Source organism: Sphaeramia orbicularis, chromosome 8 (assembly GCF_902148855.1).
Source record: "Sphaeramia orbicularis chromosome 8, fSphaOr1.1, whole genome shotgun sequence".
In the NCBI taxonomy this organism is placed as follows: domain Eukaryota; kingdom Metazoa; phylum Chordata; class Actinopteri; order Kurtiformes; family Apogonidae; genus Sphaeramia; species Sphaeramia orbicularis.
The window spans coordinates 39,965,610-39,984,855 of NC_043964.1; the positions used below are offsets into that span (position 1 = coordinate 39,965,610).

The window sequence follows — 19,246 nt, forward strand, 5'->3', positions numbered from 1 at the left end:
AGTGGAGAGATTTTCACAGATAGTCATTTGTGCAGTTTTGACTCACAAAAACAGTGGACAAATGTATAATGATCATCTCAATGTATAAATGCTGCTATGACTTATGCTTAGAATTTAACCCATAAAGACCCAAATATCCACCAATATGTTCATAAAGGAGTGATATTTTGCTTTTTTAAATGGAATTATGCATTTTAAAACATTTCCCTGTGGTCTATATAAACTGTAAATGCTATGCTTGGGTCTGAATTCTTCATTAATTCAACTCCACAGGTCCATCTTCGGCCCTATTCCTGAGTAATGACACAGGAAAGGTGGTTTTGAGCGCTGGCCCTTTAAATGCAAATGAGCTACTTCACACTTCACCCCCTCCAGCTTGTTGGCTGTGCTGCTCTGTCCCTGTTCAACCACTTGTGTTCAATAATACAACCAACAACTGAAAATTTTAGGTAATCAGCTCGAAGTTTGGACATATTTTCAGTTTTTACTAGGGGTCATGTTTTGCTAAACCTGCTTTTATTAGTCTTTGGTAAATTATTTGCGTATTTGGACCCTAACAGTTCATAAAGTTTGAATTTGAACCCTCCAGGTGCTGCAAAGCTATCTTTATATTCATTTGTTTAAATTCCTGCTTAATTTGTTACGTTTTATAACTAGTTACGTTACATCATTTGCACATATAAGGTCAAGACTTCCGACGAACATTTCTCAGAGTACGCCATAATTGTTTGTCAGCAGCAGTTGTTGTAGTAAAAACTGAAAATATGTCCAAACTTTGAGCCGATTACATAAAATGTTCAGTTGTTGGTTGTACTAACAAACACAAGTGGCTGAACGGGACAGAGCAGCACAGCCAACAACCTGGAGGGGGCGGGGCATGAAGTGGCTCATGGGCATTTAAAGGGCCAGCGCTCAAAACGACCTTTCCGGTGTCATTACTCAGAAATAGTTTTGAAGATGGACCTGTGGAGTTGAATTAATGTAGAATTCAGACCCAAGCATAGCATTTACAGTTTATGTAGACCACAGGGAAATGTTTTAAAACGCATAATTCCATTAAAAAAAGCAAAATATCACGCTTTTAAATTGTTTTTTCTTCACTGAGCTTGAATGTTTAGAAACTACAGTGGGATGGATAGAGAACATTCACCGATGATGTCAGTAGATGTTATCATTTCACAGTCTGCGGTCGTGTAATCAGATCCATGCCATGTAGCTGATAACAGACTTGTAGGATTACTGAAAAGTCTTTATCTTTAGGAGCCTTTATACTCATTTTTTGTGATGAGGTTAATTTACTTTCAGCTGTTGGTGGTAATGGGTTTGTAGATCTCTGGACACCTGCTGACATGTGTTCTTTAGTTGTAGCTGTGAGAAAATCCATCCTTTGAATGTTTTTTTTTTTTGTTTTGGTTGTTTTTTTGTTTTTACAGCGTAGCTTAGTAACAGGGCCAATGATATATGACTTGAATGCAGAATTAGTATCATTGTTCCCCATGTTTCTTAAACACCATTGCTCAAGCTAGCCTAAGGAAACTTTACAACTAATAATGATACTTCCCTATACTTTTTGATTCATTTAAGCTGTTTAACACTGTTTCCATGATTAAGTCATTTCCACTGTATTGCACCATTATTTCATCTGATGGTCATGATTCAACTCAAACCAATTATTAATTCAAAATAAAAAGGATATCAAAATTCAGCACAATTGGACAGTGGAGTGTGTGTGTGTTCTGAATGAAAGGGAAAATGAAGTGTTCTGTTTAGTGAAGTTTTGTCCTCAGTAGGGAACAGTGTTGCACCCTTTTAACCTTTATTTTTATTTTTATTTTTTTCGGGTGGAGTGGGGTGGGGGTGGTATCTGCGTACATACATGTGTTTGACAGTATAATGCTGATACAACAAGTCACCAGAGGAAAATGCTGCCATTATGTGTTTCTGTAAACCATGGATAAAAAATTCATTATTTCATGCATAATTTCATTACCTCCGCCAAGGAACACTCTGTAAAAACAAACAAACAAACAAAAAAAACATAAAAAAAGGGTAATATTCCAGCAGCAGGGGTGCTGAAAAAATACTGTTAAATAATGGAAAATAACCATCTCATAAAAATATGGTAATTTTCCATAATTAAAATACAGTTTTTTGCCCTAACTTTACATGAGATTTTGCATTTTTTTTTTTTTTGTAACTTTTTAATGTTTAATAAAAAATATTTACATGTATTAAAACAATCAAATTACCTATATATATATACATACACACACACACACACACACACACACACACACATATATATATATATATATATATATATATATATATATATATATATATATATATATATATATATACATACATGAGACTAAGTAGTACAATCCACTGATAAAAACTGTATTTTGACAGTTTATCAGTGCTTATACATGTTATACATTCATAAAAATACATTTATTCAACATTTTTGTTGTGAAACTTCCTGTAATTACACAAGATATTTGTCAATTAACAAACAAGTCTTGTTAAACTTACAGAACAAATACTTATTTTAATTGTCAGTAATTTTATCTCATTTTATTTTATTTTTTTACAGTATTAAACTTTAAATTAACAGTTTAATCTCATAAATAGAAAAGAAATATTTGTGAAATTATGATACATTTGCAAATGTATTTTAACTGTATTTTTCTGTGAAAAAAGAAAAAAATTCTTTTAAAAAATTGAAATTTTTTGATTACTCACAGTTACAGTTTTTTCGTGTTATTTTACATTTGACATGTAAAATCACAGTCTATTTTTGTCATTTCATTGATATTTTCATGTATCTTGAAAATGCAGGAAAAATCAGTAAAACAGTGAAAATTTTGTTAAATTACAGATTTTTTTTACAGTGTAGTGGAGATTAGGTTTTCAATGGGGTTTGTCTGTTTGTCTGTCTGTTTGCAAGATAACTCAAAAAGTTATGGAAGGATTTTGATGAAATTTTCAGAAGATGTGGATACTGGCACGAGGAACAAATTATTACATTTTAGTGTTGATTGGGGGGGGGGGGGTACTGAGGGAGCCTTGGTGGAGGTCTACGCATTCCGAGTACTTTTCTAGGTATTCATGTTACCTACAGTGAGTGCATCCCAACTAAAAATGTTTTTTTAGGTTTTTGGTTGGGTTAGGAAACGATTGTGGTTTGGTACGAGGCAGCCATAGCTCAGGAGGTAGAGCAGGTCATCCAGTAACCGAAGGGCTGGTGGTTCAAATCCTGCTCTGTCCTAGTCATGTGCCGTTGTGTCCCTGGGCAAGACACTTCACCTACTTTGGCTCCAGTGTCACACTGGTGTATGAATACGCATGAATGTTCGGTGGTCGGAGGAGCTGTTTGGCGTGAGAGTAAATGAATAATGGCTCAATAATGTAAAGTGCTTTGGGTGCCTTGAAAAGCACTGTAGAAAGCTAATCCATTATTATTATTGTTAGTAAATATTAATAAATACATTGTGAGCATCAGACTTTTTCTTTATTGCCTAAATTTAACAAATTAATTACATCATTTCTAAAAGCAGCAATTATAAAGTCTCATTCTATTCCTGCAAAACATCAAAAATGCTTTGTAAAACTATGTATTCGGATGAAAACTAAACATTATATATTTGGTGTCAGTGTAATGGTGTCAGCCATTCTATATATAATGGTTACATTTTTAGCTTAAACATATTATGCATTCTGTTCTGCCCATAATCTCTAATAGTGCTCAGACTGCTGAATTTCCAGACTTTTAATTAATTCAGGCCGTCTTGGCCCAGGACTTCACGGATGTGGTGTCCTGCTGAACAGTTTGTCACACCCTCATCACGAATATCCCTCCACCTTCTGTCTTAAGTAATTTTTTTTCCCTTCTTCCTGTAGACTTGACGTCCGCTGACAGCTACCTCTACAGATCTCTATGAGTCACACATGCAGTACAGGATTTGTTCAGACTCCATCTTTAGAGAAGGCATCCATTTCTAATCTTTTAGAAATTATACTTCAGCTGTTTGCTGATGTTTTAAGACCTAATATCTAATGAAGATCTCAAAACAGCTTGGTCCAGATTACTGCTGTGTTACTTGGCACAGACTCAGCTTTTCCATCCAAACATTAGAGTGTCCTAGCCATGACTTTGTCCACACAGCCAGAGATCTCCGGACCGGGTAGCACTTTATTGCCCAGCAAGAAAACTGATAAGCATGTGTGAAAAGATGATTGGATTGTACAATATGTAGAGTCTCTCTTTGTGAGTGTCTCATTGCGAGCTCCTTGAAGGGGACCAGCATGTGACCTAAGAATGAGCAATTAGTAGCTGAAAAAGAGCGAGAGGGTATGTGTTATGAAAGAAAACACTGAAACGGGCTGCCACTGACTTAGAAAATGATGGCAGTGACTTTTCAGACCAGGAAATATGATGATTGTCTAAGCATTTTAAATCCTCAAATTTGATCTGAGCTTTTATGAACATCTACATGATCAGTACATTGAATACAGGAAAATACTTGATTTTCACTGAAAAAACACAAAATACAGAGGATAATATTATAATAAATGGTGATCAATCACTTAAGAAATATTTTGGAACTGCTACAAAAGTAGCACTGGGTCATTATGGGTTAATTAAGTAATCAACCTGGTTTGGGTTTTAGACCATGTCACACTGCAGCAGGGGTGGCCAACCCTGGTCCTGGAGAGCCACAGTCCAGCATGTTTTAGATGTTTCCCTCTTCCAGCACACCTGATGGTCATTATCAGGCTTCTGCAGAGCTTGATGATAGGCTTGTCATTGGAATCTGGTGTGTTGGAAGAGGGATACATCTAAAACATGCTGGATTGTGGCTCTCCAGGAACAGGGTCGGCCACCCCTGTACTACAGTATTGTACTACTATAGATCAGGCTGTGACATATAAAACAAGTGGTACCAGGCACAACAAACCCCACCCCTCACATATATTATAGCTTATTTTGGCTTCAGTCCAGCTGATGTCATCATGTCTACGCATGTGACATCAGTCAGCATATCATTTGCCTCTATATATGTGCCAAGTTGGAAGTAAAGTGAAACAAAATTGATGTTTTTATAGATGTGAAATTTCACCCATTGTAAGTATATGGGGGAAAAAAAGATTTCAAAAATTCATTAAAAAATTTAAATGTCGACCTACTTTTCCCAAAATGTGGTGACATCTATTCTGGGTTACTGGCAATCTATAAACCCAATTTGGTATGAATTAAACCAATAGTTTGTCTGACACAGTCATTTGAAATTTTGCCCATTATAAGTAAGTGGGAAAAAGAAAGATTTAAAAAAATCATAAAAAATTTGAACGTTGACCTACTTTTCCCAAAATGTGATCAGATTTATTCTGGGTCACTTGGTATAAATTCAACCAATAATGTTGCTGCTAGAGTGTTAACAAACAAACAAAGAAACAAACCAACCGAATCAAAAACATTAGCCCTTGCCTCCCCTTCGGGGGCCGGGGTAATAAATTCGAAACCTACCGACAAAAGAAAATCTTGCGTGTGTGTTATGTTGTGTAACATAATTTAGTCATTAACAGCATGATGACCTAGTGCTAAGGCAACAGGAGGGAACACATGTGCAATGAGAGATGGAGAGAAAAAACAGCAGATACTAAACAGTTGCACAGAGCAGATCGTAGTCTCTGTGGCATAAAACCAAAGTGGAGCTGAGGCCCTATGGGAGGAGAGAAGGAGCTTTGCATCTCAGCATGTGAGGGGTTTGTTATTTTGAAGTATGTTTCAGTAAAATGTGGCTAACGTTCTCAGCGGAGTAGCTGGTGTGTCGCTGCGATCGGCCTTTGTTTCTCACCCTCAGAGTAGAACAATGGGCTGATATTCTCTGTTTCCTGCTGCTCTTAACCATTTTCACTGACTTTTCCTCACTCGTTTTGCTGGCGTCAGTTTTTCTCTGCCTATCTTTTCGACATATCTGCTCGATCTGCATTAATTCTCTCATATTTATTGAAGGAGTACTTTCTAAAGTTGCAGGTCTTCATGATATTTATATTAAAATCTATATAAAACTCCAAAGAATATACAGTTGATTGGCACCTTCGGTACTTGAGACGTGTCACATTCAGCTTGTTCTGTCTGATAGTTTTCAGCTGTGATGGACGGTGCAGCCTTTGCATTTTGTGCCAATGCATCGTGCATGTACATGTGTCAAACAGTCGCCCCTCATCATCGTCACCGTGTCCTTATCTGTCTGTAATGATCAGATGACACACGGTACGTTTGTATGTGTTTGCATGAACATGTTTATACTTGTCTGCCTCTGGCTTCCTTGTGTTTCAGGATGATGTGATATCTGTGACTGTGGTCCGGAGAACAAAGAAAACAATTCCATTTGGCTTTTACTTTTTTCTTATCGAAAGGTTTGAGCATTAACAATGGTTTCATACACCACAGCTGATTCAGGATTGTTATTTAGAGAAGGCGAGCTGTCAATACATGACAGCATTACAGTGGCTGAACTGAGTCTGCTTTATTCAGTGCAAAGATTCCCCACTTTGATTATTGATTATTATTATCATTGTGCTTTTTCATCATGAATCTGATTATTTCATCAATATTATAAGGCCGCTTTATGTAATATTGGTGCAATATGTAATAATTGTTTACTTCATTATGTAATAACGCCACATTTTGTTATAAAATTCTTGAACTTATTTTGTAATAACTTATTTCATATTGCAGCAGTTATTACAAAATGTGGGAGTAGCACTTTTTTTTTTTTTTTTTAAGAAATTGTAATAATTTAGTGCTTTATGTAATTAACCATCGAAAAAACATTGAAATTGATGCCTTAATTGGAAAAACCATCATACCAGCAGAACAACATTAAGCATTCCAGCTTAATTAGAATTCAGTTTAAAAAAACTAGTCGGATGTTTCATTGGTCATTCATTGGAAATAGTTTGATGTTCATTTACTTTTATCCCCTGTTGTTGCATTAACACACAAATAGAGCTGAAATACAGATTTTTTTTCTGTTCCATATTTGTTTTTGTGTTTTTTATGCTTTGTATCATGTATAATATTTGCATAACATAATCCAAATTGCATGTGTGTATGTCTTCCAAAATTTCAGTGCAACGGTAAGTTTCTTGTCAGTAATATTTAATTAGTGCAGCTTTTGTCTGTAGTTTGCAAACACATTTCCCATTATAATGAATACAGTTACATTTGATTCCGGTTTGACCAATGAAACATTCTACTAGCTTTTTAAACTGAATTTTAATGAAGCTGGAATGCTTAATCTTCTGCTAGTATGATGGTTTTTTCAATTTTGGCATCAATTTCAATGTTTTTTTTTTTCAATGGTTTAATACATAATGCACCAAATTATTACATTTTCTTAAAAAAAAGTACCACACCCACATTTTGTAATAATATTTAATAAGATATTACAAAATACGGCAAAGTTTATTACCAAATGCGTTCAATAATTTTATTAGAAAATGCGCTGTTATTAGATGAGATGAAAAATTATTACATTATTACATTTTGCACTGTTATTACATAATATGGCGCTACAGGGCCTTTACATATATTTACATCAGGCAACCGAACATTACATGATCCATTGATTTTAAAATGACTGGCCTTCAATGAAAACCCACCTTACTGTATGTGTGAATCCCATTCTGAACCTGTCACATAATCATCTGAATGAAGTTATTTGATCATTTCATTGAATTCTTTAGTTGTTTTCATTGACCTGTGTTAAAATCACTCAGTGAAACAGAGTGCGTAGTTGTCTTTCCATCAGTATTTCCTCCATTTTCCTTTGTTATTTTCTGCTTGAGCTTTGACTGGCATTTCCCTCTTGCACTCGGACGGAGAATTAACAATGTCAGCTGTTTATCTCCAGATACTTATCTTGAATTATTTGAAAGACCACATTTCAATAAGCATCTATTGTGACAGACTCACATTATGATTATGCTTGACAATATTATAGCTTACATTTGTGATATCATAATCCTACTTATTCAGTTATGAGGGATCATTCACACATTAGTCACTTTTCAACTCAACCAACCATTTACACTTAAAAATATGAAGAAATATTTAAAAAATTAACCCAGGTGGCATGAAGTATATGTGTATTATTGCATCATTCTTAGATTTGTACTGTGATAATATATAATAGTTTGTAATAACTGCAATATAAACTGATAGCAACACTCATCTGTGTGTTTTCAAATGTACTTTTTGTATCAGCACTACTGCGTTATGTGAGCTGTGTTTTGTGTGTATCTGCGCACCTGCCCTCTTATCTCATGCTACACAGTGAGAGAAATATAGATTTAAACTATTTTGCTTGTTAAAAACTCTGTATGTTGGAAACAAAGATTATTTCAAGCCTCAGTGGCAGATAGGGTCTTGAAAATTAGAACCACAGAGGTCATAATATTTAGATCATGTTTTCTGTTAGTGGACAAAAAAAAAAAAAAAAAAATCAGGCTTCAGCCACAGCACAAAAGCATGAGACGTGATTCAACATGGTTGGATGAGAGTCAGACTCATAAAAAATCCATTACCTTAATGGGTGCTTGCTCCCCCTTACCACTTTCCTCCTGAATGTGTGCATTAGCATGGGGACATTTTAGTATTTTTCACCATCCTCCCCTCCTGATTCAGGTTTTCTCATGTGCGTGTGTGGTTTAAAGTGTGCGTGTGTAATTATACTCACCCACGGCCTTGAGCGAGGTGTACTTATTGAAGCCAATTCCCAGGTTGTTATGAGGGTGAGACAAGGCCATGGCCGGACCCAGGGGAGACAAGGCTGCGTTGTTCAAATGGTTAAGATCTAAGTGAGGAGAAAACACAGAGAGGAGGGGTTCATTTGCATGATAGGCACATAATACATGGGATTCAGAAAAGTTAACAAAAAGTAATGCAAATTAGTTTGTTTCGATCAATAGGAGCTGGAACAGAGGGCAAAAAGAAAAGATACTACGACAGAAGTTGTAGAATGAAACTGTTTTTATATGGGAACATCATATGGACTCCATAATGTGATGAATGACCAAAGTATGATGATAAGTCCTTTTCGGGAGAATGGATATAAGCGTTTAGCCAAGACCCTTATTACATAATATTTCAGCTGAAGATAAATTATTCATGCCGTCTTTGATGTGTATATGCAGGTTACCCATGAAAAACAGGCTAACTGTTGAATACACACAAGGACAGCTTAAAAGCAAAAGCAAGGTGACAAATCTGCAAATGTAATGAAAAAAGTGAACTCGGTATATACTGAATAAATCTGTAAATGCAGGTGAATGACACTGTCCCACAGACGAAGACACTGACTGAGACATGAAGTAGGAACTTAATAAAGGACTTTAATCATACTGTAAGGTAACTAGAGTCTGCTTTGACATGCTTTTAAGGAACATCATTGTATACTTTTAGTACCTTTTAAATTATTGATGGTGTTTTATATGTATTTTATATGTGTTTTTAGTTTAGTGATTTATGTATGGTTTTAGAACTGACTTTTATTGTGTTTTATGTGTACTTTTAGTATGGATGCATGGCTGTGATTTGTGTTTGTGTACCTCCTGCTGCTGCTGCTGCTGTCCTGGCAAGGACACTCATGCAAAAGAGATTTTTAATCTCAACAAGCTTTTTTTCCTGGTTAGAGGATTGGTATTCTGCTTTTTAAAATGGAATTATGCATTTTTAAACATTTCCCTGTGGTCTACACAAACTGTAAATGCTATGCTTGGGTCTGAAATCTACATTAATTAAACTCCACAGGTCCAGCTTCAACCCTATTTTTGAGTAATGACATGAAAAAGTAGTAGTAGTTGTAGTAGTAGTAGTAGTAATAGTGGCAGTAGTAGTAGTAGTTGTAGTAGTAGTGGTAATAGTAGTAGTTGTAGTAGTAGTAGTAGTAATGGTGGCAGAAGTAGTAGTAGTAGTAGTAATAGTAGTAGTAGTAGTAGTAGTAATAGTGGGGGTAGTAGTAGTAGTAGTAATAGTAGTAGTAATAGTGGCAGTAGTAGTACTAGTAGTAGTAGTAGTAATAGTAGTAGTTGTAGTAGTAGTAATAGTAATAGTGGCAGTAGTAGTAGCTGTAGTAGTAGTGGTAATAGTAGTAGTTGTAGTAGTAGTAGTAGTAATGGTGGCAGAAGTAGTAGTAGTAGTAGTAATAGTAGTAGTAGTAGTAGTAGTAATAGTGGGGGTAGTAGTAGTAGTAGTAGTAATAGTAGTAGTAATAGTGGCAGTAGTAGTACTAGTAGTAGTAGTAGTAATAGTGGCAGTAGTAGTAGTAGTAGTAGTAGTAGTAGTAGTAGTAGTTGTAGTAGTAGTACTAATATTACCAGCTCATTAATGACAATAGAGGGTATGCACATGATGCGACCGCTAGTGGAAGTCACCATGGTTACGGCCACTGAGTGGCAGAAAGAGGGAGATGAGTGGCAGCGTTGGCTTCAATACTGTCTAAACTTAAAAACAATATTTAATAAAAAATGGAGAAGAGCTGTTGTGCGATTGATTGTATGAACAAGTTTGAAAAGCAGTCGGAGCTATTGTTTTACAGACACTGAAAGACAAAGAAAAGAGAAGTAGATGGATCCACAAATCCAGAAAACCAAACCTAGGTTTGTGGATCCTGTTTCATGTCAGGTAACATTAATTCATGCTGTATTTTTGGGTCAAATCAGACCTTAAATTACGTATGGTTTTGGCTAACGTTACTTCTTAATAAAACTCTTGGTTTCATGATCAGATCTTTCATGGTTTTTGTCTTCATTTTGTGATTCTGAACTTTGTGCTCCTACATGATTAGTAAACTAACTTAAACTGAGGCTAACCCAATTTTTCAAATACGGGGGTTCTGGAGAATAAAGCTACGACGGCATATTAGGGCCACATAAGAAAATTAAAACACTTGTCGGTACGAGAATAAAGTCATAATATTATGAGAATAAAGTCATAAATTATTGATATAAAACCTGTAATTTTATAAGAATAAAGTCAAACACCAAAAGAATCCTAATTTTATAAGAATAAAGTTGGAGTTAGGAAAAAAAAAACATAATTTAACAAAAATGTCATACGTTTATGAAGTTGTCATATTCCGACAATAAAGTCATAATACTATGAGAATAATGTTGTAATTTAAAAACAGGTGGGAACAATATCATAATTTACCAGAATACAGCGGTACCCTGCTGGTCCACAGCAGTAGTATCTGTGTTGTATAAAGTACTTGATATTAATTCTTCTTAAATCTCCTCAGTACCAGTAGATCATGCATATATTCACTGGGGTCGGTACACGGTCTACTGTAAATGCACTTTGGATCAGCTGGTTCTGGGCCCTAGTTTTGGACCCTGGTTGTCAGTAATGATGAAACCATGTATATTTGTTTCAGGTAAAAATAGTGATGATCCCCTCCACCCTGGATGTCAGGATACGCGATTTCTGTCCACATGTCAGTGTTGGTGGACCACTTGTTCTTTGGCAGCTTGTACGGATCCATGTCCGGTCCAGTTGTCCTTAATTTAATTTCATATTTCACATTTTCCCGGTCTCGCTGTGTTTACTGCTATACTCCGTCATGTTGAGCGTAGTTGGTTTTTGCCACTCAGTCTGACTTAGAGGGGCGTGGCCTGGGGGGGGGGGGGGGGGGGGGACGTAAATGCATCCCCTCTATTGGTAGTGCGTTATTGACTTAAGAAATGTGAAGAAAGACGTTTTAAATGTATTTTAAGTTAGTTGGGAATATTTGAGCTTCAAACTCTTACACCTTTCAAAGTATAAACAACCCCCCCCCCTTCCACACACACACACACACACACACACACAGAGTTTTTATACATGCGTAAACAAACACACACATGTAACACCCACACCCATCAGCCCTGTGACAACTGAGACGCACCAGTGAGAATCAAGCGAGGGGGAAATAAGGGTGTACGGCTGGTAGAACGGGCAGAGCAGTGAGAGAGAGGGATGTGACACCAGCTCAGACTGATTGGATTAGAAAAAGAGCCTCACTTCGCCGTGTAATTGATATGCAGTGATGACGGGCTGCGTGCGGAGTGAAGCGTAGAAAAGCAGAAATGTGTGATGTCATTTCACGCGTGCGTAGTTACGTGTATGTGTATGTAAAATATGGGTTGTTATTGTTTTAGCTGCTGGTGTTTCATTCATTTACCAACACTATGATAGTAGATATTTGAAAGGTACCATCCTGATTACAACATAAGAAAGAGTTAAGATGATTAAAAAGCTTATATCTGTAAATTATATTCATTTTCATATATATACAGGGTGGGGAAGCAAAATTTACAATATTTTGAGGCAGGGATTGAAAGACAGTGTATGACCAATTAGTTTATTGAAAGTCATGAGAATTTATTTGCTACAAGAAAATGTACATAATAGAAAATGTTTTTATTCTATGTGTCCTCCTTCTTTCTCAGTAACTGCCTTCACACGCTTCCTGAAACTTGCGCAAGTGTTCCTCAAATATTCAGGTGACAACTCCTCCCATTCTTCTTTAATAGTATCTTCCAGACTTTCTCGTAATAGTTTTGCTCATAGTCATTCTCTTCTTTCCATTATAAACAGTCTTTATGGACACTCCAACTATTTTTGAAATCTCCTTTGGTGTGACGAGTGCATTCAGCAAATCACACACTCTTTGACGTTTGCTTTCCTGATTACTCATATGGGCAAAAGTTTCTGAAAAGGTATGGATAATAGTGTTAGGTATGATTATGACATCAATATATGTTTGGTTTCAAAACAACTGACGTAGTGCCTGCTGAGAAAAAACAACGAAATGTTCATTGTAAATTTTGCTTCCCCACCTTGTACATATAAATTTATTTGTTTTTATGAGTAGTTTTTGCATTTTGAGATTCAGGTTGGTTTGGTTCTGGGGGTGGGGGCGGGGCTATACTTTGTGTCACAAAATCATGTATCGTAAAATGTGAATTTCTTACCTTTTTTTTTTTTTACCTCTCCCAGGAGGTATTGTGATCACTTTGCTTTGTGTGTTTGTGTGTTTGCGGGCGTGTTTGTTTGTTAGCAAGATAACTCAAAAAGTTATGGACGGATTTTCATGAAATTTTCAGGAAATGTTGATACTGGCACAAGGAAGAAATGATTAAATTTTGGTGGTGATCGGGGGTTTTGGGGTGGGGCAGATGTGTCTTGGCGGAGGTCTGTGCTCTCCGAGTGCTTTTCTTGTTTTGTATTGTAGTTTTGGAGATGCACAATGAAAATAAATACACCATTTTGTTTGTTTGTTTTTTCTTTCTCTTCTGCCCAGTTTACTCAGTTCTTATTCTAGTTATTGTTACCATTATAATTATCACCATGGTTGTTATTGTTTGTGTTGTTGGCATTTTCTTGTGAGGGTCTTTGCCACTTTCTTCTTCCTTGCCCCCCCCGCCCATGTCAGGTCCAGCATTGAAATGTGTTCAGCACCAAAAGCAAATTTGTTCAGCACCAAAAGGCAGCCAGACTACCATTCTGCTGTTATGATGTTGGACAAGACAAGTTAAAAAAAAAAAAAAGAAAAGAAAAGAAAGAAAAAAAAAGATACAAAAAAAAAGCCACAAACTCTGTAAGAGCGACCACTCTTGAAGGAATATTATTTGCTCCTTCCAGTGCCATGTTCCTGAGCACGTAGTCTCCTAGTGAGCCAACAACAGTGGAAATAATGAGACAGAAAAAGGCAAGAGATGCACTGAAGAATATAAAGACAGCTAGGGAGATTTGTAGGCACAGATAGACGGGGAAAATCAACTAATTGATGGAAAGATCTGTGGCTGCGCTCCAGTTTGACCACAGGGCTGTTCTCGGCCACCAGAGAGAAAGGAACACACGTATGCACTAACACACAGGTTTCCTTTCCCTTTTCCTAGTTTTTACCCAAGTAATACAAACACATTTTCTGTATTTATGTTTTATAAAACTGTATTAAACACCTGTTTGTATGTATGTTGTGTCCTGTTAAACCGGCTGATTTTCTTTACATGTTTTATCCATTTAACTTATGAAATGCTGCACAGTTTTTCAGTACTCTTTAGGTTTGCAATATATTAACATGAAAGCCAGTTTGGAAAGTTAACTCAATATACCTCAGGTTAAAACATCTTCCTTTTATATTTTCTTTCAAAAAATATATATTTCAGTAATAATTTCCATTGTATGACATCTTTTGACCAGCCCATGTTTCATTTGTACGTCAGGAGGCTTTCTGCTTTAGTCTCTTTGGTACTGTTCATATTGTACGCACAAGGGAGAGCTGATTGAATAGGAATACATTTTTGCCTTTTTTTCCTGTATTTTTGAATAAATTCTCTCTGAATGTCCTACATTTTTCTTTCCTGTGTGTGTATGTGTGTGTGTGTGTCCTTCAGTATCTGTTTGTATTTTAATGTGCTATAGTATAGACTTCCCTTTGGAGAAACCCTCATAAGAATTAAAATGTATGTTTATTAAGAAGCAGGAAATGAGGACTGGAAATAATGAGTGTTATTCACATGTGCACGTGTTAATGTGGAGGTAGAAATGAGCATATAGAACATGTTTGGATAATCCCATGTGCAAACTGAGTGACGCAGTGAGTATTCGGCGGCATCCACTTGTTCTGTATCAGCACCAGAATGGACTTTGCTTTGCATGTGCATGCTTTTCCATGCCAACGTGTATTTGTTTTGGTTTGTATATGGGAGCTTCCAAGCCTACTGTGTTTATGTGTGTGTTTGTGGTGTGTGTGTGTGTGTGTGTGTGAGGACTGTGTCTGTGCAGGCAGGCAGCAGAGCACCGCTGGGTGATGGCCTAATTCAGCAGGGCTCAACATCAAAGAGGCTGACTGCTGCAAGGGCTTCAGCCAGCCTTACTCTGACATGACTACTGTCACACACACTAAAAAGAGAGAGATGGAAAGAGGAAGAAAGGAAAGTAGATGCAAGGAGTGAACAGAACGGGTAGCAGAGAGAGAATCGAGAAAGAGACGAGAGTCCTGTGTTATTTAATGCATAGAGCAGAAAACTAAGTAGGAGGGATAAGAGTTAGTGTCCTGTGAGCCGAGCATGCTGAAATGAGTTCACTTATGGAACTGTAGGGCACACTGGATGAACAGCACAGTGGCTTATACATCACATCATTTTATGTAAGTTTATGAGAAAGGAGGAAAAAACAAGAACTGAGAGGGCAGGGGTGGGTCAGAGGAGGCCAAGAACAAGATGTTTACTTTGTGACACACATTGAAATAATGTCTGTTACTGCTTTGACTGAGTAAATAACATATTCTATAGTAGGGCTGTTAGAAAATATCGGTTCCGCAATATATTGCGATATTTCATTTCACAATACTGTATTGATATTAAAAAGTACTGTATCGATATTTTTAGGTATTTATTCAAATGCAGATATGGCGGAGGTTCATTTTTATTTTATTTTTTTCTTTATTGTTTATATCTAATTTCTTATTATTTAACACTGTTTTATTAAATAATGGTTATTTGAAACATCCTTTACTGTCTGAGAGGCACATGTTAGTTCCTTTGGTGGGACAAAAATAATATTATGATGTTAGTTATGAACTATTAGAATATGAACATTTGAGTAGGATCTTAAACTGTAACGTCTGTAAAGCATAATTTAAGTTTTAACGCAGGAACATTTTGTGATATAGCATCAGATCCTGTTGTGTTGTGTGTCGTCTTTAGTATTTGTGTATATTTCTGGTGTAATTCAATTCTTCCAGGAAATAATCATGATGAAAAAAACAAAAAACAAAAAATTGCCTTTTTAACAGTATCGTGATTTATCGTATCGTGATCCTAGTATTGTGATTTGTGTCGTATTGCCAAATTCTTGCCAATACATAGCCTTATTCTATAGAGCAGTGCTTTTCAATCTTGGGGTCGCCTGGAATTCAAATGGGGTCACCTAAAATTTCTAGTATCTGATAAAAAATAAAAATTAAAACTTACTAATAAAAATATATGGTGAGTTGACAGAGACAATCCCAATCCATAAAAGACATGACAAACTGTGAAGCTGAAGCACTGTGGTACTGTTTATCTTTCAAATGTTCATTGTGGTCGGTTTCAGATGCTGCAGCTCTTTCATAATTCATAGTTTGTGTTATTTTTTGTTCAGTATTAATTGTCAGTCTTGTAAATCCAAGCTGGACTGACTGTACTGTACATATCCTGACCAAGGAAAATCAAATTTTCACTTTGCGCAGTAATCTACACCTGGCTTTTCTGCCTCTGTCCATAATAATATACATTATATAGCCTAAATATCGTCTAAAATTAATATTTATTTGCAACATAGTATAGCAAACTATTACATGATCAAAAACAAATCAATTTTAGGAAAAAAAAAAGTCTCCTTTCTGGGGTCACCAGAAATTTGTGATCTTAAAATGGGGTCACGAGCCAAAAAAGGTTGGGAACCACTGAGTTAAACTTACTTTCTGCACTAACTGACAAGATTTGTTTGTTTGTTTTACTTTCACTCTAACTTAGAGCTCTGAATCTTAAGAGTTAAACTAGTGTTTTTCTAACTTGTAACTTTTGGATTGGGACCCCACGTAGGGTTGCCTGAAATTTCTAGTAATTGATTAAAAAAAAAAAAAAAACTTCATAAAAAATATATGGTGAGTTGAGAGAGACAATCCCAATCCATAAAAGACATGACAAACTGTGAAGCTGAAACTGAAGCACTGTGGTACTGTTTATCTGTCAAATGTTCATTGTGGTCGGTTTCAGATGCTGCAGCTCTTTCATAATTCATAGTTTGTGTTATTGTTTGTTCAGTATTAATTGTCAGCCTTGTAAATCCAAGCTGGACTGACTGTACATATCCTGACCAAGGAAAATCAAATTCTCACTTTGTGCAGTAATCTACACCTGGCTTTTCTGCCTCCATCCATAATGATATACATTATATAGACTAAATGTCGTCTAAAATTAATGTTTATTTGCAACATAGTATAGCAAACTATTATCTGACTATTATTATATGATCAAAAACAAATTAATTTTAGCAAAAAACAAAAAAGCCTTTGTTTTGAAAGTCTGGGGTTGCCAGAAATTTGTGATGTTAAAATGGGGTCATGAGCTAAAAAAGGTTGGGAACCATTGCTATAGAGAATGGAGTTTAGAAAAGAATGCTTTAATTTTAATGCACCAGCTGGTAAGAGGACTGGGTAATGTGATAGAAAGACTGAAAGAATTATTTTAGCATTTACAGTTGTGGAAAAAATTAATAGACCGCCAATTGTTTTCTTCAGTTTCTTGTTCATTTTAATGCCTAGTACAAATAAAGGTACATTTGTCTGGACAAATATAATAACAACAAAAATAGCTCATAAGAGTTTAATTTAACCCATAAAGACCCAAACATTCACGACCAACCAAAAGCATCTACTGATCTAAACTGTTTAATACCTGTTGAGCCACTAATCCTATCAATTTGTGTAAATAATTGGTGTAAAATGCAGTTTGTCATCTTTTCATGGTCATCAGATATGACCCATTTGGACGTTCAGAGGCGCCGTAGTGAACGTGGAAACACTGTCATCTTCTACAACATTGACTCACCAGTAAAACCCATGGAGTTGGATCAATGACAGTGGATGGACATGCAGGGTTTATGTTCAGTTAATGATAGATTTGCTGAAAAAGTCAGATTTTCAGTTTTGGATATAATAACCCTCAACTTTAATCTGAGTTTTTATAAGCATCTGCATGATCAGTTAAATTAATATAAGAAAATGCATGATTATCACTGAAAATTTGCAAAACACAGAGGATAATATAACAATAAATGGTGATAAATCACTTAAGAAAGGTTAAGTAGAGAGAAAAATTTATTTGGGAACTGTCACAAAAGTCACACTGGGTCTTTATGGGTTAAGAGCTGATATCTATCCATTTTCCATGTTTTCTTGATAATAACCAAAATTACTTCCGTTCTTACATCAATATCTATGGCATTGTACTGACAAAAACAGTGCTTTTAGGCATTCCATGTTTTCTTTTCTGCCTGTTTTAGTCACATGATACACACAGGAGTTAATACTTGATTGCGTAACCACTGTTTTTGATGACTTTTGATGGTCCAATAATTTATTTTTACTGCGATTATATTTCCACTATGCTCAGCAAACAAAAAAAACCCTCAACATTACATTGATTGATAATGCGTGTCATTTAGAGTGGGGACAGATAATGCTATGCATATTAGCAAATGCTCTACTAACATTGATAATTGCTCTTAAATGTTCCCTGTGTGACATTTAGTGACATCTAGCTGTGAGGCTGTAGATTTCAACCAACTTTCCCCTTTGTCTACAATAGCTGCAAAAAAACATGGAAGACCATTTTTAGAATCCGTGTTTGGTTTGTCCGTTCTGAACCATTTACTCTGATCTGGGATATTAACTCTGTTCCACCCTCAAAACATAGTAGGTGACAGTAATGCACCTTAACAGAGGATGTTACTGATATGAAATGGGGAAAAAAGGAGTAAAGGAAGGATGTTCTGACCTACTGTGGAAACATGTTGGACTTGGTGCTGCTTCATCTATATTAATGGATTAAAAACATAGTCCTTTTTTCACAAGATTATACATTAATAAAAAAAATATATGTGAATATTAGTAATAAATCCTGTTCATACAGGTACAGTAGTGGAGTAGATGTTATATATGTTATATGTGGGTTTTCTTCAGGTTCTCCAGTTTCCTCCACCGTTAAAAGTAGGTACGTATATATTAATTCTACTGTTGGGTGCTGATGAAGATCTGGGTGTCTGCAGTGACAGCTCACTGCTCTTAATGTGCTAATGCTAATGCTAATGTTAGCTACTATGTGTATATTAGGATAGGTAAAATGCAGAGACTGGATATAATAAAGAAAATTAACATTTTAGCTTTTAAATATCACACACTGACCTTTGAAGTGTATCATATACACCAGTTTTTGTTTTTGTTTTTTTTTTAAGTTGTAGATCTCATGGGATGAGGTACTTGTAGTTTATTTGAGTAACTCTGTATGTAACTAAACCCATTAAGACCCAAAATCGTCAACTAATGTAAACTGTTTAATACCTGTTGATCCACTAATCCTATCAATACATGTAAATAATTGGTGTAAAATACAGTTTGTCATCTTTTCATGATCATCAGATATG

General features: G+C 35.8%; 1 protein-coding gene across 1 annotated transcript in view; it reads right to left on the reverse strand.

Moving 5' to 3' along the window:
• LOC115424114 (protein shisa-8) overlaps positions 1–19,246 on the reverse strand; it is a 203,516-nt gene that overhangs the window by 12,389 nt on the left and 171,881 nt on the right. The window contains exon 3 of the mRNA XM_030141217.1: positions 8,751–8,867. Within this exon, the coding sequence (XP_029997077.1) occupies positions 8,751–8,867 (117 nt within the window). The remainder of the gene's footprint in view (positions 1–8,750; positions 8,868–19,246) is intronic.